This window comes from Pinus tabuliformis, chromosome J, assembly GCF_031772625.1.
Source record: "Pinus tabuliformis cultivar Carrire ecotype Pingquan chromosome J, CPIR1, whole genome shotgun sequence".
In the NCBI taxonomy this organism is placed as follows: domain Eukaryota; kingdom Viridiplantae; phylum Streptophyta; class Pinopsida; order Pinales; family Pinaceae; genus Pinus; species Pinus tabuliformis.
The window spans coordinates 1,443,448,870-1,443,471,560 of record NC_142295.1 but is presented as its reverse complement, the minus strand read 5'-3'; the positions used below and the strand labels follow the sequence as shown (position 1 = coordinate 1,443,471,560).

The following is a 22,691-nucleotide window of genomic DNA, read 5'->3' as shown; positions in this document are numbered from 1 at the left end:
TGCCTTCCCCGCCCTTGATTTTGTGTTCGTCAAGGACGCTAGAAGGTAAGAACCAACCCTTCTACAAGTAATCTCTCTTCAAAGGGAAGTAGCGCAACTGCAAAATATTTTGTAGCAAACATATGAAAGCAAGTAAAATGGATACATTGGTAAGTTATTTAAACTTGTATTGTGATTTAACATCCACTGTAATTACTAGAGTATGCATTTCATGTAACTGCAAGTGGAATACAACAACATTTATGGTTGTTGAATATTTGTATTGATAATTGCAATTTGAGAATGCCAAATTTGAGGTTTATTTTTATTTTTACAAATAATGAGTTTCAGGAAATTCAATCTACCATAAATTAAATACATACTCTTAACCTACGATAGATGAAATACATACTCTTGACCGCCGCTTGTAGGGGGCCAGACTTGGCAGGCTTTTAGATGGGCACGCACATGTAACACACAAGTCTAGGCTATCTTCCATGAGAGAAAGCTTTCAGACACCTTGGCAGGCTTTTAGAGGGGCATGCACATGTAACCCACAAGTCTAGGCTTCATCTTCCCTGAGAGAAAGCTTTCAGACACCATCCGCCAAGACTAAAAGCTTTCACGCTACATCCACCAAGAGTGAAAGCTTTCCGTTTTTAGAGTCTCATCTAATAAACCAATGCTCAAATTTTTTTCTATAGAGAGCATTGTAGTGGTAGAAATTATCCGAACCCTTGCCCTAACCCTAGCCTAGCATTCTTGAATAACCATTAGATAAAGGGTTATATTAATCACCTGGTAAATAAGTGAAATTGCAGTAACATTTACGTTAGCATATCCAACAACAAAAGTAGTTCAAGATCAATAACTAGTGCAAGTCGTTGATTCAATTTTAGCACCTATAAAAGTGTTCATTTAAGCGGATAACATAATAGTTCATATAATAGTTGCAGTAGAGTATCACTCACTCACACAATTGATCTGCCTCACCGAGTTCAATGAAGTCCTCGGTGTTGTTTCAAAGTTGTCCATTCATCTGTGCTTCCTCTACACTATCAAAGAATCATATCAATCTCCAAATGCGTTAATTCTCTGGCACAAAGAGTTCAAAGCCACAAATGTTTAGTATGGGACATTGGATTAAAAACTAGACTCCATGTCATTACTTTCCGTTCTTCATTATATGGACTATTGGGAGGTTTAGAAACTCTAAAATTTTTGAGACGAAAGAGCCAGTGGTTAGGGAATCCACTCTTCAATTTGTGACATACTAAGAAGAATGTGGAATTAAGACAAAAGACACATAAAAAAGAATGCCCAAAATCAAGAATATTAGCAAAAATTCCTCTTATGTTTTTTTGATGGGGCCCGCCAACACAGGAAATGTGGCTGTGGTGCATACATCATAATTGACACTGGCCATTTCTATCACTACTAGTGGGAGGGGGTACAAGAACAAATAGCAGGGCTGAGGTCGTTGCACTATGGAACATCCTTTTAATGACAAAACGGTTGGATCTAGATCATCTACAAATTTATGGGGATACAAAGGGGGCATTGTAGATTGGGTAAATGATTATATAGATTTTAACCCTCCAATTCTGTCAAAACTGGATGTCACGCATGAGGACACTAGCAAGCTAAGCTCCTTCCAAGACATCTCTTTCGAGCATATACATACAAAACAAAATACGATCACAGAGAACCTATAAAAAAGGGGAAAAGGGCATCACTACTGTTCCAAGTAAGTTCTTTTTCACTGTTTATGAGTAAGATATCCTCGCCAGCATTGGCACCATAGATTATTACTAGAAAAGAGAACAATTTACAAAACAATTTCCAAAATGATAAAAAAATTGTTTTGTATTTTATTTTGTTACATTCCAAAATGCAAATCACAATACTATAATGGTATTCTATTGAACATTCAGACTCATGTAAAAGGAGGAAATCAGATAGATAAAAAGCAAAATAATAATATCTATGTTAAGAACCTGAATAATCTGATAAAAACATAAGAAAAAATGGTATAATTCACTTATACTTCATATTATAAAATTTGTGTGTGTGTGTTTTTTTTTAAATAACAAAAAGAAACCAAAAAAAAATTTCACTTCTCCTTATAACTCTTCTCATGAACACAACAATAATTTTCACTTCTCCTGAGAACACTTCTCATGTGGGTGCCGTGTCCCCCCTACCAATTGTTTCAGGCACGATCCATTGACAATTTCTTCATTCCTTTGGTAATTGTGGCTTGAAAATAATTTGGCATCTGCTGATGCAAATTTTCAAATACCCTGGAGAAAGAATTGTCGTAAGCAGGACTTGCGTCGCAAGAAAGGACGCGTTCCAGAAAGGAAAAGAAGCATATTCAGGGCGCACAACCAAGCATGTATTTTGCAGGAATAACGATTGAGCACGAAGCAACTTCAATATTCTACCATTATTACTCGACCCCGATGAACAGGGCAACCATTTCTTTTGGAAAATAATAGAAATTTTTGGAAGATTTTAAGAAAATTTAGCTTAAATTTTTTAAAATCCTGCCCCACAGCTGTCAAACACTTGAGAATTTTAGATGCCCGGAATTTTTTATGGGCTACCTTTCGGCATCAAGATCAAATTGTGATCTCGTTAGACAACGCCTATCTGTTTAACCTGAGTTGTTTACAACTCATTAATGACAGGCCTGCTGCCTTTTGTGTTAGCGTTATGAACTTTCCAGCGTGGTGTGTGGCAGTAGAAGTTGATAGGGCCTACTTTGCTTTCACATCTCAGGTTATTGTATACGTCGAATATGTTTTACTTGGATGCCGGAAAGAATCTGAGACACTTGATACTGAAGCCTCGGCATTCTCTCATTACCTATACTATTTGTTTAGCTACTACACAGTGGTTAAATACAACGTCGCTGTTCCTTCTTTCATGCGAGTTGAAGGTCCAGAGGTCGAATCAGCGGAACGCCATGTCTGAGAGCAAGACTCCACAACTACCTGCAGGTTTCTCATTCTTCTTTCGCTACATCATTACACATTATTTTCATTTAGGTTGTAATGTTTTTTTTGTTACCAGGGTACCCCACGCAAGCTCCTGAGCCACAGTATGTTAAATTCCCTGCTGTAAGCAGGGAGAAGAGCGGATCGAAAGGATGTATGGGCGGATTCATAAAAGGATTGTAAGATTTTAATTCTAACGTTTTATCACTCATTGCATTTATCCATATAGTAGCAGGTTACATGTATGCTAAATGATTGCGTTATTTATTTGTTTGTGGATTTGCAGTACAGATGCTCTGTGCTGCTTGCTCCAGTCCCAGGACCAGGGACAGGGCCAGGGCCAGGACCAGGGTTGTTGTCCGTGCGGGAATTGTTGCCCAATACCATGTTGCTGGCCCTGTGGAGGATGCCCGTGCAAGGCATGCTGCTCGCCGTGCGGTTGCTGTTGCTGGACGTGAAGGAACGGATTGGTTGTGTATTGCACAAAATAAGATGAGATTTTATTATTGAAAAAAAAAAAAAATTATGTATGTATCTATGTACAGAGAAAGATATAGTTAGAACCGAATATTGTTTAGGGTTTTACTGGGAGAGGTTGATGGTGGAATTTATCTTGGTTAAATAAAAATTTCGAGGGTTCGAGGGGGCGTTGAAAGTTATTTTGACTAAATAAAATTTTTGAAGGGGTGTCTAGGTTGATGATGGAATTATTTTGTCTAAATAATTTTTTTGAAAAGGTATTTAGATGGTTCACAATCTTGATAATAAACATCCCACAAAAATCCTAATTCTTCTAACAAATTAACTTAACGCAAACCTAAGCCAGCTTAATGAAAAAAACAGAAAAAACATAACATATTGGTAATAGTTATTGTAAATTAGGTTGGTTTCTTACCTCCGTTTAAGTAATAGTTATTGTAAATTAGGTTCGTTTCTTACCTCCGTTTAACTTACAAAAGATTAGTTTGGAATCTGAAACTTAAATTTGATCATATATAACAATTTTGTTTTCTTTTTACGTATACAGTAATCCCCAAATAAATTTATTTATCTATTTATTAACTCATTGTTATCATAGACACAACAGAAACATTTTAATCTACTAAATCATGTGAATATTTTGATATTCATTGACACAACCATTTGGAAAAGTTTGGATTTGTCCTTGCTTTAAAATCTAAAATAGGTTAAAGCTTTCTCTATGTTTAGAATGAAAACCTGCCCTCGAATAAAGATTCCTTGCGCTTTTTATTTTCAAAATTAAAATGGCAAAGGACATCATGTACAAAATTGTAATGACCGAGAGTATAGATTGGGTAAACTTATCATATTATTCGATAGAAAGTTAAATTTTACACAATATTCAGTCGTTAAATGGTAAGTCACATGATGTAAGGCTTTAACAATTCCATGCCAACATTTATTAGTTTCTCATTTTATTCGACATTCTAACTTTTGGGAAGAAGAGTGGTAATGAAACATGCTGCTTGCTTTATTGCAAACTTAAACATAGGGCTTGGTCGCATAATATTCAATACGACGTGTTTGTATGGGCCCAACCTAACCATATAAAATGCAAGCTTTATCATATAAAATGCAAGCTTTATCATTAGTCTCAACTTTCGAACACCTTTAATTCCCTTTCATTAATGTTATGTTGTTGGTTTTCCTCATGTATTGATCCTAAAGTTCAAGTGCCTTTCTTCCCTTGTTTCGTTGTTGACGTGAAAGTTGAGAAGTGTCACTTTCTCTCTTAAATTAAATTCATTGTTGTCATGAAGGTTGCGAAGATGGGAGGAAATTGAAGATTGATAAGGAAGGAAATTTAGAGATTATCAATAACAAGTATGAATGAATTTAAGAGGAAGACAGTTATGGAAGGTTATATTGAATTTACTTCTTTCTATTTCTATGAATAATCAGAAGAAAATCTTAAATTTGAATAACTAGAAAAAAATCTTAAATTTTATATATACTATCACCTTTAGGTTTGAATTGTAATTTTAAATTAAATTATTAAATTAAATTTTGGTAAATTGATTTAAGTTTTCTTAATTATATATTCAAATTCTAAGATAATATTGGAGAAACCTTTCTAACTGTCATTTTAAATTAAATTATTAAAATAAGTTTTGTTAAATTGATTTAAACTTTTACAATTATATGTTCAAATTCCTAAATAATATTGGAGAAAATTTTCTCCCTAATAATTAAGAAATTATTATAATTTTAACGATTCAAATAAATAGGAAAAAAAGTGGGTTTTCATATTGATTACATAATCTTTTTTTAGTGAATAAAGATTACAAATCAAGCTAAAGTTTGCTAGTAACATGATTTTAGAAGATAAAATTAAATTTTATAGTTAACATAATTTTCAAAAAAAAAACTCAAATATATGTTTATTTATTTTAAAATTTTAAAATTTTTTCCACTTTCTAATTATGTTTATATATCATATATAATATTATATATGGTAAAATATACCACCTTATATATATAGTAAAATATACCACCTTTAAATAAAAGTAAATGTATAGATATCAACATTTAGTAAATATGAAATATTCTTGGTTGTATATATGATAAAATGGATGCAGTTATAAATTTCTAAATGATTTTTCCCCTTACAAAATCCATAATAATATGCATAATAATGTACCTTCCACCTCCATCCCTTCTTTTGGCAAAGTTAGAAATTCACTTATTTAGGAATTCATGATTGTATGACACGTTTGGTATCATTACAAATTCACGTACTTTACGAATTCACTATTGTATGACATGCGTGTGCATTGGTGTGATACCTTCATGGTATCCAACTCAACAAAAGAATAAGAGTGAAGCTGTTGTATTGGACTCGATTAAATGAGTTGGTTGGAATTCAAATTCAAAAAATATTAATTTGAAATTTTTATTAATTAATTAATATAAAAATTTTAAATGGTTAATATAAAATTTTAAGTAATAAATAATTAATAATTTGGAAAAGAAAAAAAATTGAATTGATTTTCTAATAACTATTTAGTTTATATGATTGGGTTAGTTATATATATAGAATTGTGGTGTTGTTTTTTTCTTTCAAATATCTTTGTAAGTTCTTGAGAGTTCAGTAATTAATAAAAATTTAAGTGATGGGTCCAAAATTCTTTGTTGCATGTAAGATAAATAAGACTTTATTTTCTTCATTATATCTAAGATTTCTAGTCAAAATAACTCTTTCTCACACTAGTAGCCATTTTAACTAGAAGACATTAAAACTATATCCACATCATTACTTTTAGACAGGTTTAGATTTATATTGTTGTGATAGTGATGGGGACCTAAACCAATCTCACCTATTAGAGAAGATTATGAAATTAGTTGTTTCACATATTAGTTTGTAGTTATATTTATGTATACATTTTTTTCTGATTTCCAATTATCTTATTTTTTTTTTTTAATGTTTTTCCTATAAAAAATAAAAGTTATTGTACATAATTATTACAAATGATATGTTTATGGAACAATTTTTTAGAATAATGTCATGAACATACTTATATTCAACTTAAAAGGTTAATGTACAATTGTTTATTTTTCTTTTACATAAATTTAATTTTAAAATATGCATTAAATATGTATCAAACTTACACACAATGCTCTTTTATCAATTTAAAATTCTTTGAAACTAGTTTTACTTACTCATTTTCAACTATCTAATTCTACCTACAAAACTTAATGATTTAACATTAATAAAAAATTTTAATTAATAAATTAATACTTCATCATTCTAATTTATTTAGTCAATATTAAATTATATATAGATAGATAAACAAAAAAATTACAAAATCAAATAATAATGAATTAATTAAAATTATACCCTTCTTAATTTTTCCAAGTCAACATTGAAGAAAAGTATTAAGTCAAATTCAAATTAATTGCTTTCTCAAACCTCATCCGTGTAAGCATGTATGTAAAACTAAAATCTATAAAAATTATAAATCAGATATTAGTTTTATAAGAATTTTTTTTTATCATTTTCCGGGAAAATGGTTTTTCCTGTTAACTAAGACAAAAGGTATATACATTTTTCTTTAAATTTTGCTAAATAACACACAACAAAAAAAGGCAAATATAATAACATATATTTCATAATAAAATACTCGAAAGAAAAACATTCATGGAAAAAGGAAAACTTAAATAATATTTTATCTCAATCATGATATTACAATGAACAATGAAAAGCTATGTTTTTTTTATAGAGCGGTATGATATTACCACGAGGACCTATGTTCTTTTTATAGAGAAAATGCCTGCATGATAACTACTCATTCATTCACAATTCAACTTGTTGTATCTAAATAGTAAAATTCTTCCAATTAAGTTTACTTAACATGGCATCCACCAATACATGGTCTGTTGAATATAATTGTTTTTATAATTACAAATTTAATATTGTGCATAAATATTAACTAAATGTAAACATGCAATTGAATTATATATACATATAAATGAAGAGAAGTATACATTACATGTTATCGCTCTTAATTACAACATCCACATACCTTACAATTATAACAATGGAAGGGATATGACTTCTAACAAGGCTCGAGAGAAGTATCACCAATATATGAGTTCCAAAATAACCCAAAATGTACCAAAGAGGAAGTCAAAATGGTTGACATGATACAGAATTCATGATGAATAAAAACAAAAATATATGCCCCAAATGAAAAACATGTCAAATTATCAACATATGTGCTATGTTAGGTGAGAAATACTAAAGATAACACAATAAAGTATAATAATCACATGTACACCAATTGTGGGTGTGGATGGATCATAACTCCAAGATATAAGAGAGATGAATTACATAATAAATCATTAAAAAATACTATAATCTCTATAAAGTATTTAAATACTTTCATATATCTAAATTACATATTTTTTGAATAACGACTATAAGATTTCTATATATAAGTCTTCGCACATTACACATGTGGTTTGTTTATTAATGTAGAAATTGTTATATACATTTAAATCTATATAGGTCCCCCTTGGATTCATATCATATCCAATTTCCCCATCTTCGCGTCATAAAGTTGAGAAAACCTTTTTTAACCCATGGTGTTTTATGAATTCTCTAACAAGTTTTAGTATGGAGCTAGTGAGAACTTGTATTTACTTTAGTAATGCTGTTTTTATTATTTAATCTAGTCACGAATAACAAATAAATTTCATGTTCTAGATTAGGGTTGATCACCTCCATATAACATCATAATCTTCCTTTATAATATAATTTTTTATATCGGCATAATTTCTCCTTCTATTTAGATAAAAAAAAAATATTTTTAATATTATCATTATTATGCATGCTGACCTTTTTATCTATAAACTATCATGGATATTCCACTGGATAGTTTGTCATTACAAATTTACTAAAATATATTAGAAACCAAAAAACTACACTATGAAGGTTTATTTCTCCTTGGAATTTTGGATTTGTTACTTATTGTTTATTGCATATGCATGAAAAATACCATATGTAGAAAATAAATAAAAATGAAATAAAAGTTCACAAACCAAAATTGACACAAAAATATATCTTAGGAAATCCTTTGGGGAGAAAATTTAAGAGGTTGTTTTTTTGTCTTTCTCTAAAGAGAAAATGGATGCAAGTACAAATAATTAATGTTTGTGGCTCGTGGGCTACTACAATGAGAAAAAACTATATATGTTCTCTCTATATATCCCTCTCGGCCACTATGCTTGTCTATGGAATGAAATGCACATGAAAAAAATGGAACCCCTTTTACTCCTAGCGACCTAGTTATAACATAGTCTGATAGCCTACTTGTGGTTAGGTTTGAATCCTTGAACTCTTAAATAGAGTTACATCATTGACTCTTCTAGATACCTCTTCATCATGATCACATGGCTAACCTATTTTCCATGATTAATGGGGATTGATGTGGAATCCTCTCAAATTATGTCAGTCAAAACAAGAAGGTCAACTTCTGATTGGCATAACATTTTCTTATAGACTCTGATTGAGGTAATTTTTGCACCGTTGGAAAGGTATATATGTGTAGAATAGGGAAAATGTGTGTCACACTAAATTTTCAAAGACCCACCCACCCTACCCAAAAAAAATAAACCGTTTAATGCCTCAAACTTCTCCTAAGAGATTTGAGGCCCCAATTTTCCAAATTAGGTATTACCATTAAAAATAGACCTATAAGTTGATTCCCCCACCTTTTGGAACTCTAAAAGTATCAATATGGTTGAAAAAAAAAATATGATCGAATATATATGACACCTCCCAATTTGAGAGGTTTTTGGTCCCCAAAAGCTTCTACTAAATGAGGTGAGGAAATATTTCTCCACCTTCTTTTGGGTGTACCATTTAGCCTTTCTTGGAAGTTGTCCTTTCAATCCAATATACTAAAGGGTGTGCTTCCCTGGTCTTCCAGTTCAAAATGTCTTCTGCAAAACTATATCCTTTGTCAACTTTTCTTTAGCATCTTGTGTCAAATCTCTATAGAAGCTAGGAATTGTTCTTCTTCCTAATCTAACATGGAAGGCTCATAAAGTTTTGAATTCTCTACACTCACTACTAAGTAATGTGCATGTGCAGAGATAAAATGATTCTATAAATGTTATTTCCCAACATATCTCGTATCTCAAAGGGACCATATCATAGAGCCTTAATTTTCTTATGAGGACCCTGTACGCTCTCCTTATTCAATTGTAGCCATAATTTATCTCTTACCTTAAAGGAATTCTCTATTATATGTTGACCATTCCTATCCTTATATTTTTTATGTGACTTTGTAGTGACTCTTGTACCTATATATGGTTTTTCTATATCTTCTCAACAATTTTTTCTTCCCTTAAGAAATCCCATGTAAAGTCCTCCCTCACTCCTCCTTACCACCCATATTCAATATCCAATGGGGAAGGTGGAAAATATCCAAAACAAGTTTCAAAAGAAGACTTATCAGTAGAAGTGTGGACTACTCTGCTATACGATTGTTCTATATATACCAGTTTGTCATCTTAGGTCTTCATACTCTTCTAATTGTAACCCTCAAAAGTTGTACCAAAGCCTTGTTACCTACCTATGTCTTCCCATCTATTTGTGGATGGAATGTTGTAGACCTCTTCAACTTCATGTCCATATTCTCCCACAATGTAGTATAGGATGCACTAAGAAATATTGTGTCCCTTTCTAAAATAATTATCCTTAGTATTGCAATGTGCACCCATACCTGTCTAAAGAAAAAGTTTGTTGCTTCTTTCCCACTAATGGTATTTTTACAAGGCATTAAGACACACATCTTGTTGAACATGAAAACCACCACAAATAGGTAGTCATGTCCCTCCTATTTGTTGGTAAGCCTCCCACAAATTCAATGGAAATTCTTTCCCAAGGAAGAGTGGGTACATGTAAGGGATGATATAGACCTTGTTTCATGTTACTAGACTTTATAGTGCAAGAAATTCTACAAGTTCTTATGAACCAATCTACTTGTTCTTGCATCTTGGACCAATACACCTACCTCTACAAGTTCGCCACTATATTCTCTATACCAAAGTGTCTATGCAACCTTAGACGTATGATCCTCTCTAATCAACTACAATCACTCACATTTTGGAAGACATAACTTATAACAATGTTAACTTTGAAACGTGAACTGATACTATTACCCGTTTCGTAGAGATAGCAAAATAGTGACCCAATTTTGAGAAGGGGTGATGCAGAACAAACATGTTTTTTTAGATCATAGTTTTTGGCACTTTAAATTTTTTTATGTACATTACATTTTAGAATGGTAGTGATTTTCATGCTGATTTAAAAAAGTGGTAATTCTGCATCAGGCCCTTTTTTTAAAAGACCTTTTTTTGGCTTTAAATTTTCTAATGTATGAATTGTAAATAATTATTTTCTAAATTTAATAACTTTTGAAGTGGTCTTCTTCTTCATATTTTCTTGCTTTTATTTAATTTTTTTTTTTTTTGTAGTGAGGTTTTTGTTGTTTTGCATATTTAAAGAAGAAGGTCGACATTTTGAATTTTCGATATTCTAGATATTTATACACTGTTAATTAATATTTCAATGCACATGAAATAATTGTCTCTAAAAAACAACAATTTTTAACAATTGACATAAAAATAACCATTTTTAACATAAATATAACTAAAAAACTACACGTTTTGATAATTTTTTGTAATTTTTTGCTAGAGATGACATGTCAAAATCACAATTTTTATAGGAAAATTTTAACTAAAAGTGGTTAAGCAATAGTTTTTTTTTATGAATTTCATGTCAAAAAAATAATAACAATCACTGTTTTTTTCAAAAGATAATGATTAATATAAAAATTAATGCGAAAATCACATAATACAAATATTGAATGCATAACAACCTTAATTGAGTGCTTATTCTACTCATAAAATGTCAAAGTCAAAACATTACAAGAATAACTAATTAATAATTACAAAAAATGAGCTTGATTTCCAAGCATAACTTAAATTTAATCAACTATGTCACGTAATATAAACTCTTTGTCCTCTAGAGTTTCATCATTGTCTTCTTCCACAATGTTTTCTGCTTCATTTTGCTCATTTTCCTCCTCTAAAGGATCTTTGATGTCTTCGAATCTCCCAAAGTATGTCGTTCCAATCATTCCGTGTAATGGTGGTTGGGGTTCCTTTGCCTTTTTTCCACATGTGATTCACCAAAGTCCCCTTTCTTTAACCCAATTTCTTTCATTGCATCTGGAACAAATTGAAGAGCATTAATTCTTTACTGAATAAAATTGCACTATATTGGATCTTTTCAATGGCAATGCAATTTCCTCATTTTTGAAGGCAACATGCTAGTGTTGTACCTAATTATCAAGTAGAAAAGAAATAATGAATTAAATTAGTACAATGACATATAAATTAATAAATAACATATTGAAATTCAATTCCATATAATAAAACTTACCCAAGCCAGAAAATAAATCCAAAACCCAATCTCCTTCATTTGAACATATGTCTATAAGATAGTTAATCAATAACTGTGGTTTTTGGTAAATGTTAACTATGTCTCATTTTGCTTCTTTGTCCTCATATGCTAGTTTTCTCACAACAGCATTATAAGCCAGTATTTGGCTATGACTCTTCCCATCTACCCCATTAAAAATCATAGACATATAGCTATCATCTTTTGCCCAACTATCAATATGGACGAACTCACAATCATTTCTAAATGGTCGATCTTCACGATTAAGAAGGTTTGACTTTTCCTGTAACATGAAATAGTAAAGTTCAATTAACTTGTACATAAATGAATTTTTTAACATTAATCAAATATACATTTTAAACGTCTTACCATGTAAGCTGCATCCTTGAATTTGTTTTCTCCTTGAAGATTGACAATAACATTGCCAATTATGTGTCTGAATGAAATGCCACAAATCTCCATAATGGTCATGACGTGACTTCTAGAAATCTCAGAACCACTTTACTAAGAGCTTGATAAATATAAGGGTCACTATCATAGTCAATGTTTGGAATATTGAAACCATGGGGAATATTTGCAATAACTAGGGCATAATCCCTTTTAGGTATGAGTTTAGCAATGTCTTCACATTCGCCTTGTATTACTTGATATTGAAGAGTGTCTAGCCCATTCCAAATGAAATGAGTAAGAGTTAGATCAAGTTCAACATTCTTAAGATGTTGCATCTTCAGTCTTTCGATCTTTATTTTTTCAATAAAGGTTCTGAAACTATTTGGTGCTCCATTTTCATCCTTCTTCATCTTTTATAAAATAAACATATATTTGTGTAAGTTATAAATTAAAAATAGTATACAGATGAATAAAAATGAATGTATAAATCAACAAATCTTTTTAAATGCAAGATATATTTTTTTTAATGTTGATGTAGAACTTGAATCTGGATAGTTGTGTACAACATCATCTCAACTATCTTCATTCAACAATTTAACCATTTGTTCTTGAATTTTGATGTAAACTTTGTGACTGCATAAATAAATTAAAAAAAGTTAATATAATGATATGTATAATAAACACTACCAAGAACAATATGTTATATTTAAAAGAAAATTATAATCTAGAAATAAATAAAAATAATTCAACAAACTTATGAAATTTGTCAGACATTTCCTTTAATGATAATTCCCCTGACCTCACACGAGATAATATTGGTTTGACAAGTTTTTCATCCTTCACTCCTTGCAATGCTCTCTAATGTGTGATAGTCATATATTTTGGAAGTTGTTTCTTTTCAGGACTTGATTTACTGTTGCTACATATCAATGGCTTAGACTTTTTGACCTTCTGGTTTTTAATGCCAATGTTCTCCCACATGCTAAAAATCTCATTAATCAACTCCCATATCTGTCTAGTTCTAAATGCTAACTGGAAAGTGTTATCAACACCTCTGAATAAATCACTAAATTTTCTGCCTTTGCCACCTTTTGAATTGATTTTCTGCTCAATTGATAGCATATTTCCATACAACATTCCTTTCTGAAATATACAGTAACATTTATCCTATCCCCACCACTTTTTTCTTCAAATTCACTATGAATAAATCTAACCCTTTGGATGAAAGTCATAGATATCCTATATTCATTATCTGAATTATGGTCCCATGCCACTAACTTTGCTTTTGTATATGATAAACCAACATAAATGATACAATTCATTATTTCAAAACGTGGGTTATTGAGATATGCCTCCATCAATTGTCTTTGAGCTTCTACAGAATGGTTCCCCCAAGCACATAATAATTGTATTCAAAACATTTTGACTTATCAAATGCTTCTTTGTTGGGAAATTGAACTAGATCAACAAGAAGCACATAATTAACCACATGAGCATATGGATTGTACTTCATCAATGTCTTCAAGTTGTGAACATGTAAATGGTGTGGCTTTCTGATTTGATATTGACATTGTCCTTCACTTGCCTTATAGATTTGTCTAACATTATGCTGAAATGTACGACCACCCTCAATTAAGTTTCTCTTTGTCAAGTTCTGTCGAATGGCATTTTTCTATGTTTTGATAATGACATCCTCTAAATCAGCTCCTAGTGTAATGATTTCTCTACTTTCTTTTGAAGTTTCACTAGGTTCTTGACTGTTGGTAATGACTAATTCAAAATGTTCAACTTTACTTTTCTTCTTGATAACATTCTCATTATTAACTGTAACAGATTTATTCTTGGGCATTTTTAATTTTGGTCCTTTACGACTCTTCTCAGTTCCAATGTCATCCTCAGTAAAGATAACATATTCTTCATTGCCAGTTTCAACATCCTCATCTTTAAAAGTAAATTGACTACCCTTGCTAGATTTATCCACTAGAGGCGCCTTTTTTTTTTTTTTTTTTTTTTTTTTTAATGATCCCTTGGATGTAGCTTTGTAGCATCATGAATTACTACATTTTTCTTGTTTGTCATATCTTGTTCTGACATTGATTAGAAACTGATGACAACTTTCATAATATCACGCTCTATGAAATGAATGCCTCCCAACCTAATTGAATAACATTCAACAAAATTCTGTCAAACAAAATATCATATGTCAATAAAAAAAAGTTAAAAAAATATAGTGAGATAGTTACAAGAACGCAAAATACAAATATAAATAACAATATTTACAATATTTTGTTTCATCTCATTTACGATTTGTTTACACAACTTTGTAGATACCTCTTGTGTCATACAATGAATATGATAACTGGTATTTAATCATTTTATGTGACTTGGGTAGTTTTCTAAGTATGTAAACAACTTCACTGTCTAGTACCGAACACATGTTTATGACTCTTTCCATCACATCATAAATTCCATTATCATTAGATATATCAACATATAGATATATATGCACATTTTGGATTTCTCTTTCTTTCACATACCAGACTTATGATGGAAGTTTCACTTCTTTTGATTTCTTTCAATATGAAATCATCTTCTTATCATTTGAGACACTTTAAAGATTTGTAGCCATCAGCTTAGGTGGGGTTCATTCACCAACGTTTTGAAGATCCACCTTTAAGAGTCTTTGGTCCATAAAGATTCACATAAATCCTCTTTGATGCCATTTTCCTAAAAAAAAAGACACATAAATCAGTAAATGACAAAAACATAGTAGCTTAAATTAACAACGAAAACAATAAATGATAATTAATTTTATAAACCATAACAATTTAAAAAAAAATAAAAAATAAAAAAAAATAAATACATCGCCCTGCCACCGCATCCTGAAAATCGGCCGGCCAACCGAGCCGGCCGTTAGGTCCGACCCCCTAGCCCACCTTGGCCGCCCAACAGCTGCCTCCCACCCAACCCCAGTTGCTCCACCACCTCGTGGACTGTCGGGCCACTGGAGTGAGGTGGAGGGGCTACCCACGGGCTCTCAGGCAGTCAGGGTGGCCAGCTCCCCCGCGCCACCGCCGTGGCCCACCCATCCGCGGGGTGGCGAGGTGCCGGGGTGTCGAGCTGCCCGGGTGGCATGGGAGGAGCTGCCATAGCTCCCCCCATGCCACTCCAGTGGCCAGCTCGGCCGCGGGGTGGCAGGGCAACTCAAGTGTCACCCTGCCACCCTGCGGGTGGGCAGGCTGCTCGGGTGGCGCGGGGGGAGCAGTAGTGGGTAGTTCGCCGGGTGGCACGGGGAGAGCTGTGGCAACTTTCCCCCGCGCCACCCCAGTGGCCCGCCTGCTCGGGAGGTCGCAGGGTGACTATAATTCTTTTCCCTGCCACCCCGCGGTCGGGCGGGCCTCCGAGCATCGGCGGTTCGCCCACCCGCCGGTTGGCGCGACAACTCACCAGGGTGGTGCGGGGGGAGCTGTGGCAGTTCCCACTCATGCCACCCTAGCAGCCCGCCTGCCCGAGGGGTGGCGGGCGATTCTCAAAATTTCTTGAGCGGGTCACCAGGGTGGAACGGGGGCAAGCTGCGGTAGCCCCACCTCATGCCACCGCGACGGCCTGCCCACCCGTAGGGCGGAATCGCCCGCCAACCCCTGGGCTAGCAGGTCGTCAGGGTGGTGCTAAGGGGAGTTGTGGCAGCGCCTCCTGCGCCACCGCGGTGGCCTGCCCACCTCCGTGGTGGCATGGTGACTTAATAGTCACCCCGCCACCCCGCGGGGGTGCGGGCCACCAGGGTGGTAGGGATGGAGCTGCAACAGCACCCCCCTGCGACACCTGGGTGGCCTGCATGCCCGCAGTGTGACGGGGTGATTCTCAGAATCTCCCCGCCACCTTGTGGGCAGGTGGGGAGGGGCAGAGGGCTGGGTAGCCATCCCCATCGCCCCTAACCTACGGGCCTATTTGGCCACCGTGAGCATTACCAGGCCCACCATTCCCACTGCGGATGTAGTGGGTAAATTTGGTCCATAAAAAGTTTTAATTTAAAAAAAAAAAATAAACTTCATTAAACTTATTTAATTTTAAAATTTGCAAACGAAAAAAATTAACTAACCTTTCAAATACGAGAGTCCTCCATTGAATATGTTATGAAACCATCTCACCAAAAGATAGAGAAAATAGATCAACGCCTTAGAAATAAGTGTCTTCGAGGGGGAAACCTCCTTTACATTACACAAATGAAAAATTCTTGGATGATTCAATTGACAAAACCTCCCTTCTATATATAGGAGTATAAGGGGTCATAATATAACCAAGCCAACCTAACAATAATAATATAAAGGCACAAAAATAATAATAGAGGGGTTCTATAGGGAAAAATAATAACAATATGGGGATAATAGGGGCACAAAAATAAAAATAAGGGATACAACGAAAATAGTAATGGGGGAATCACTAGTATTATAGGGACCTAACATGCCCCTCTCCTTCAAAAAAGTGTTGTCCTTAATGCTTCATTAGTTCAGGATACTTTTGTATAAAATTCTCATCCTCCCATGTGGATTCAATCTTCAACGAGTAAGTTCTTCCACTTGATGAGATACTCTGAAATTGATTGATTTCGTAGCTGTCAAGTTCTTGTTTCTTTGACTTCTTCAGGTTCCAATATGATTTTTCCTTCCTCACCAAGTTTTGGCAATATTGTTTGAACTTGAAGCTTGTCACCTATAACCTTCTTTAAGCATGAAACATGGAGTACTGGGTGCACTCAGGAAGATGCAGGAAGCTACAATTTGTACGCCATATACCTATCTTTTGCAACACCTTGTATGGACCATAATACTTTGGTGATAGTTTATTATCCTTCTTAGCTTGCTTGAGCGACATTTGTTTATATGGTTGTAGCCATAGGAATACCCAATCACCTACATCAAAATTTCTTTTGCGACGATGTTGATATGCCTACTATTTCATTCTATTTTGGGCTAAGGTGAGGTTATCCTTTAAGATTTGGAGAACTTGTTGCTGATGCTTGATGTGATCTTCCATTGCTTGAACGTTAGAATTTTCTCTTAAATATGATGTTATGGATGGTGGATGATATCCATAAAGTGCCATAAATGGGGTCATTTTTGTTACAGTATGGAAGGAAGTGTTATACAACCATTTAGCCAGAGGCAACCATTTGACCCATTGTGTTTGTTTATCATATACAAAGAAATGAAGATATCCTTCCAAACATTTGTTTACTATCTCAGTTTGCCCATCATATTGAGGATGATAAGATGAGCTATGAGCTAACTGAGTACCAAGAAAATAAAATAATTCTGCCAAAAAAAATCTAGTGAAAATGGGATTTTTGTCACTTACAATAATCTTTGGGTTTCCATGTAGCTTTTGAATTGTTTCCATAAATGTCATGGAAACTATACGCACTTTAAATGGATGAGATAATACACAAAAGTGTGCATACTTGGTAATTCTGTCAACTACCACCATGATAACACTCTTTCCTTCGGACTTGGGTAAACCTATGATAAAATCCATTGAAACCTCCTCCCAACATTAGCTTGGAATGGATAAGGGTTGTAATAGTCCTGGGGTCTTAATTGTGTCAACTTTATTTTGTTGGCAAACCAAACATTCTGCCACAAACTTTTGAATATTCGATTTAAGGCCATCCCAAAAAAAATCCTTCTTAATCGTGTGGTGGGTTTTTAGAAATCCTGAGTGGCCTCCTAAAGGAGAGATGTGCAATTCCCTAAGAATGTTTTGTTTGAGTTGGGAATTCTTACATAGGTATAACCAATCCTTGTACCATAATGAATCATTTTTCCAGCTATATGTATCAGATGTACTAAGATATTGTTGTATCATTTGAATGGGTTCCCACACTTCCTTGTCATTCTTTCATTCATCCCTTGCTTCATTTATCGAATCTGGTTGGATAATAGAAATGGCGAAAATAAATGCTTCCACATCCTCATCCTTTCTTAGCAGTACATTTGCCACAACATTTTTCTTCCCTTTTTTGTGGACGATTTCAAAGTCATAACCCAACATCTTTGTGACCCATTTTTTTGTTCTTCTAAAGATAATCTTTGTTCTAAGAAGCATTTAAGACTATCATGATCTATTTTTACCTTGACGAGTCTTCCCATTAGGTAGGGTTGTCGTTTCTTAAGTGCGTGTAGTATTGCCAACGTTTCCTTCTCATAAATAGCTTTGTGTAAATACTTTCCTTTGATTGGATGACTTTTGAAAGCAATGGGTCTTTCTTCCTACATTAAAACAACACCAATTCCATTTATTGAGGCATTACATTCCACAATAAAGGTTTTTGTGAAGTCCAGTGTAGCTAAGACTGGTGCTTGGCACATTTCCTCTTTAAGATGTTCAAACACCTTCATTGCTTCTAGAGTCCATGAAAATGCATCTTTCTTCAATAATGTTGTTAGAGGTGCTATTATTCTCCCATAATTCTTAACAAACTTGCGATAATACCCTGTCAACCCGAGAAATCCTCATAGATGTTTTATGGATGTGGGGATTTTCCATTCCTTAATGGTTTAATTTTGCTAGGGTCTACATAACACCTTCATGAGATACAATATGACCCAGATATTCCACCTCTTGTACTCCAAAGAAACTTTTGGAGATATTTGCATATAATTGTTTCTCCTCCAATAGTTTGAGCACCATGTTAATATGTTGGACATGATCCTTCCAAGACTTGCTGTAGATTAGTACATCATCAAAAAAAACTAACACAAATTTTCTAAGGAAGGTTTTGAAAATGGAATTCATCAAACCTTAAAATGTAGAAGGTGTAGTAGTAAGGCCAAAAGGCTTGACCAAAAATTCATAATGACCCTCATGAGTTCTAAATGCTGTTTTTGGAATGTCTTCAGTCTTCATTCTAATTTGATGATATCCTGAATGAAGATCCAACTTGGTGAAGTAAATTGATCTATGCAATTCATCCAATAATTCATCAATGACATGAATGGGAAATTTATCTTTAATAGTGAGCTTGTTGAGCTCTCTATAATCTGGACACATGTGCCATGATCCATCCTTCTTGTGAACCAATACTACTGGGGTAGAGAAAGAACTTTGACTAGGTTGAATTATACCAGCCTCTAGCATTTCTGCAACCATACGTTTAATTTCACTCTTTTGGACATAGGGATATTTGTAAGGCCTGATGTTTGGAGTAACACTTCCTGGAATCAAATTAATAGCATGATCATGATCACGAATAGGTGGGAGGCCTTTGGGAGTCTCAAATACCTTGGAATGATTGTCCAAGACTTTTTGGAGATCTGGAGAAATGAATGATTTCGATGTGGGAACCTCTAGTGAACATAATTGTGCAATTATGCCTTGTTGTTCTTTCTTTAGAAGCTTTGTCATTCTGTTATATCTGATTATCTTTCCTGGTTTCCCTATGATACCCCTTCATTCAACTTCCTTTCCTTTTGAAGAGAATTTCATGAAAAGTTCTTGAGAATTAAAAGCTATTGTACCGAAGGATTGTAGCCATTAGACACCTAGTACAACATCAACACCACCCACTAGAATGGAAAGCATTGGGCTATTCAATACATATTCTCCCATGGATAGCTTGATATTATGGCACTTTCCTGAGAAATTTATGGTTCCTCCACTTGCAACCATCACTTGACACTTTGGTGTTGGATATAAGAAGCAATTCAATTCCTTGGCTATCTGACAATGAATAAATTATGGGTACTTCCGGAATAAATCAACATTATTACCTTTTCCTACTTGATATGCTCTTCTATCTTGATAGTTTGAGGAGTGGTAATTCCAGCCAATGCATTACAATATATGTCGGATTCATTTCTTCTTTGTCTAGTGTTTTTTCCTAGTGTATCCTCTTCTTTTGATGTTTCTTGTTCCTTTTCTTCCTCCTCTTCACAATCTATGTAAAATAATTTCTTCTCAACACACTTATGGCCTTTAGTGTATTTTCTATTACGACTTTAACAAAACCCTTTTGCTCTTTTTTCTTCCAATTGTTGCAGTGTCAAGCTTGTAGGTTGTGGATGGCTAGGGGCAGTAACACTTCCATCTTTATAATTGCGAGTGATAGGCTTCCTCGTTGCCATAATTTTTCTTTCCATTTTTCTTGCCAACCTGAATGCCTTCTCCAATGAATTTGGTTCCCAAACGCGAACCTCATGTTGGATGTTATCTTTTAAAGTCCCTATGAACACATCAATCCTATGCTCCTCTCGAATATCTTTTACCCTTATATTCAATTTTTGGAAGTTCTTAATGTGCTCCATCATTGAACCCTTTTGTTTGAGATTTATCAATTGGCTAAAAAAGTGTTGCTTTTTGTATCCTCATAATTTACTATTATTTCATCCGTAAAAATATCCCAAGTGACAATTTGTTTACGAGAGCAGAGCCATCAAGACCATACAAACTGATTTGGTTCCAAATATAAAGTTGCAATGCATAGCTTTTGTGTGTTTTACACATTATGGAGATCTAAAAATTGTTCCATCTGTAGTATCCATATTCATGGATCCTTGCCATCAAACTTCCTCATATCAATCTTTGGAACATGGTGGTTCTTTGACCCAATGTTAGAGTCTATGAAATCATGATTAACATTTATTTTGTTCTCATCATGTGTTTCCTTTATTACCCTTTTTCCATTAGTAAGCATTTATTGTAGAAACTTTGTCAAATCTGTCTTCAAATCTGTCTTCAAATCTTCCATGCCTTTCTTTAAATCATCCATCTTAGCTTCCATGCCATCCATCTTAGCTTCCATGCCATCCATCTTAGCTTCCACGTCATTCGTCTAAGATTCTACGCCTTTCTTTAAACCATCAATATTAGCTTCCACACCTTTCTTCAAACCATCCATCTTAGCTGCTACGTCTTTCTTTAAACCATCCATATCATTTTTAGTTTCTTTTTATGTGAGTGAAATTTGTTGCACTTGGTCTTGTAATTTTGATATATCATGCTCCGTTCTTCCGGTTCTTCATGAGTCATGCTAGAGTTTTCAGGTTGCTTACTAGGTGTTTCCATTTTCTTTCTTTGGGGCATCAATTACCGATAATAATGCTTCACTATGCCCTTTGAATTCCTTCAAACTAATTTTTCAAATCAAGCTTATGCAAAAATAAACAATAAAAACTACACACCTTTTTTCTCTTTGTAGGAACTCGATATTGAATATGATGTATCTCTATAATTTTGGATCTCCTAGGTCCGAAATTTCTTCCTACAGTAACCCTCTGAGTAAACTTTCTAACCCCGCAAATCTGATCAAGATTAGATTCTCCAATGAAGATTTATGCCAAATCTCACACGATGACCTGAGTATAGACTGGTTCAATATAGTGAACTTGTGCGACATTCCACGGGTCACTATTTCAACTTTAGGTTTTGAAAATGATAGCCAGAAAGACTACAGTTCGTCCTCTTTTTGTAACTTCTTACGAAAATTCAATATGATGCTCAGAGCGAAAGTTATGACGATTTTCCGAAGGTGACCTATTTGTAATGTAATTCGGGGGTCTGCAAAAATCCTAACTTCTTGAGATTATATCTCTAAAAATGTAGTGAGACAGGATCTGAAATTCGGAGCCAAGGTTCAGATCGATTTCCTCTCAAATGGGTTTTTTCTTTAGCTTCTGAAACTTTGAAGCGAAAGAGTTATACCAAAAATTCCCCAATAGCCTATTTTAGATGAAATTATAAAGCTTGCAAAAACCCTAACTTCCTCAGATCATATCTCTGAAAATGTAGCGAGACAAAATCTGAAATTCATACCAGAGATTCAGCGAGACTTATTCCCAAATGTGTGTTTTTTTTAGCTTCTGAAACGTCGCAGAAAAAAATTATAGTAAAAATTCCACAATGACCTGTTTGCAGCTGAGAAGCCCTAGAATCCAAAGCTCTGATACCAAATGTGATGAAACAAGCTTACAAAAAGATAGAAAAGATAGATCAGCACCTTAGAATTCAGGCTGTTCGAGGGGGAAACCTCCTTTACATTACAGAAATGAACAATTCTTGGATGACTCAAATGACAAAACCTCCTTTCTATATATAGGAGTCTAAGGGATCATAATATAACCAAGCCGACCTGACAATAATAATATAAAGGCATGAAAATAACAATAGAGGGATTATATGGGGCACAATAATAACAATATGGGGACAATAGGGGCACAACAATAACAATAAGGGATACAACGACAATAGTAATGGGGGAGTCACTAGTATTATAGGGACCTAACAGGCTGATAACTAAAGACAAATTGACAGCAATTTTAAAGGCATGTGCAAAG

At 34.0% G+C, this 22,691-nt stretch overlaps 1 protein-coding gene across 1 annotated transcript; it reads left to right on the top strand.

The window, feature by feature from the left end:
• The first annotated feature begins 2,898 nt into the window (after positions 1 to 2,898).
• On the top strand, positions 2,899 to 3,612 carry LOC149232787 (uncharacterized). Its single transcript, XM_089376568.1, has 3 exons — positions 2,899 to 2,984; positions 3,058 to 3,160; positions 3,268 to 3,612. The coding sequence occupies exons 1-3, from the start codon at positions 2,951 to 2,953 to the stop codon at positions 3,437 to 3,439; spliced, it is 309 nt and encodes a 102-aa protein (XP_089232694.1). The 5' UTR covers positions 2,899 to 2,950; the 3' UTR covers positions 3,440 to 3,612.
• The last annotated feature ends 19,079 nt before the right edge of the window (positions 3,613 to 22,691 follow it).

What these genes read in the sequence shown, in the direction of transcription:
- LOC149232787 (XM_089376568.1), top strand. Translation starts at nt 2,951, where the DNA reads ATGTCTGAGAGCAAGACTCCACAACTACCTGCAG. An exon ending in GACTCCACAACTACCTGCAG is followed by an intron (nt 2,985 to 3,057) that starts GTTTCTCATTCT and finishes TTTTGTTACCAG; the next exon opens with GGTACCCCACGCAAGCTCCT. An exon ending in GGCGGATTCATAAAAGGATT is followed by an intron (nt 3,161 to 3,267) that starts GTAAGATTTTAA and finishes GTGGATTTGCAG; the next exon opens with TACAGATGCTCTGTGCTGCT.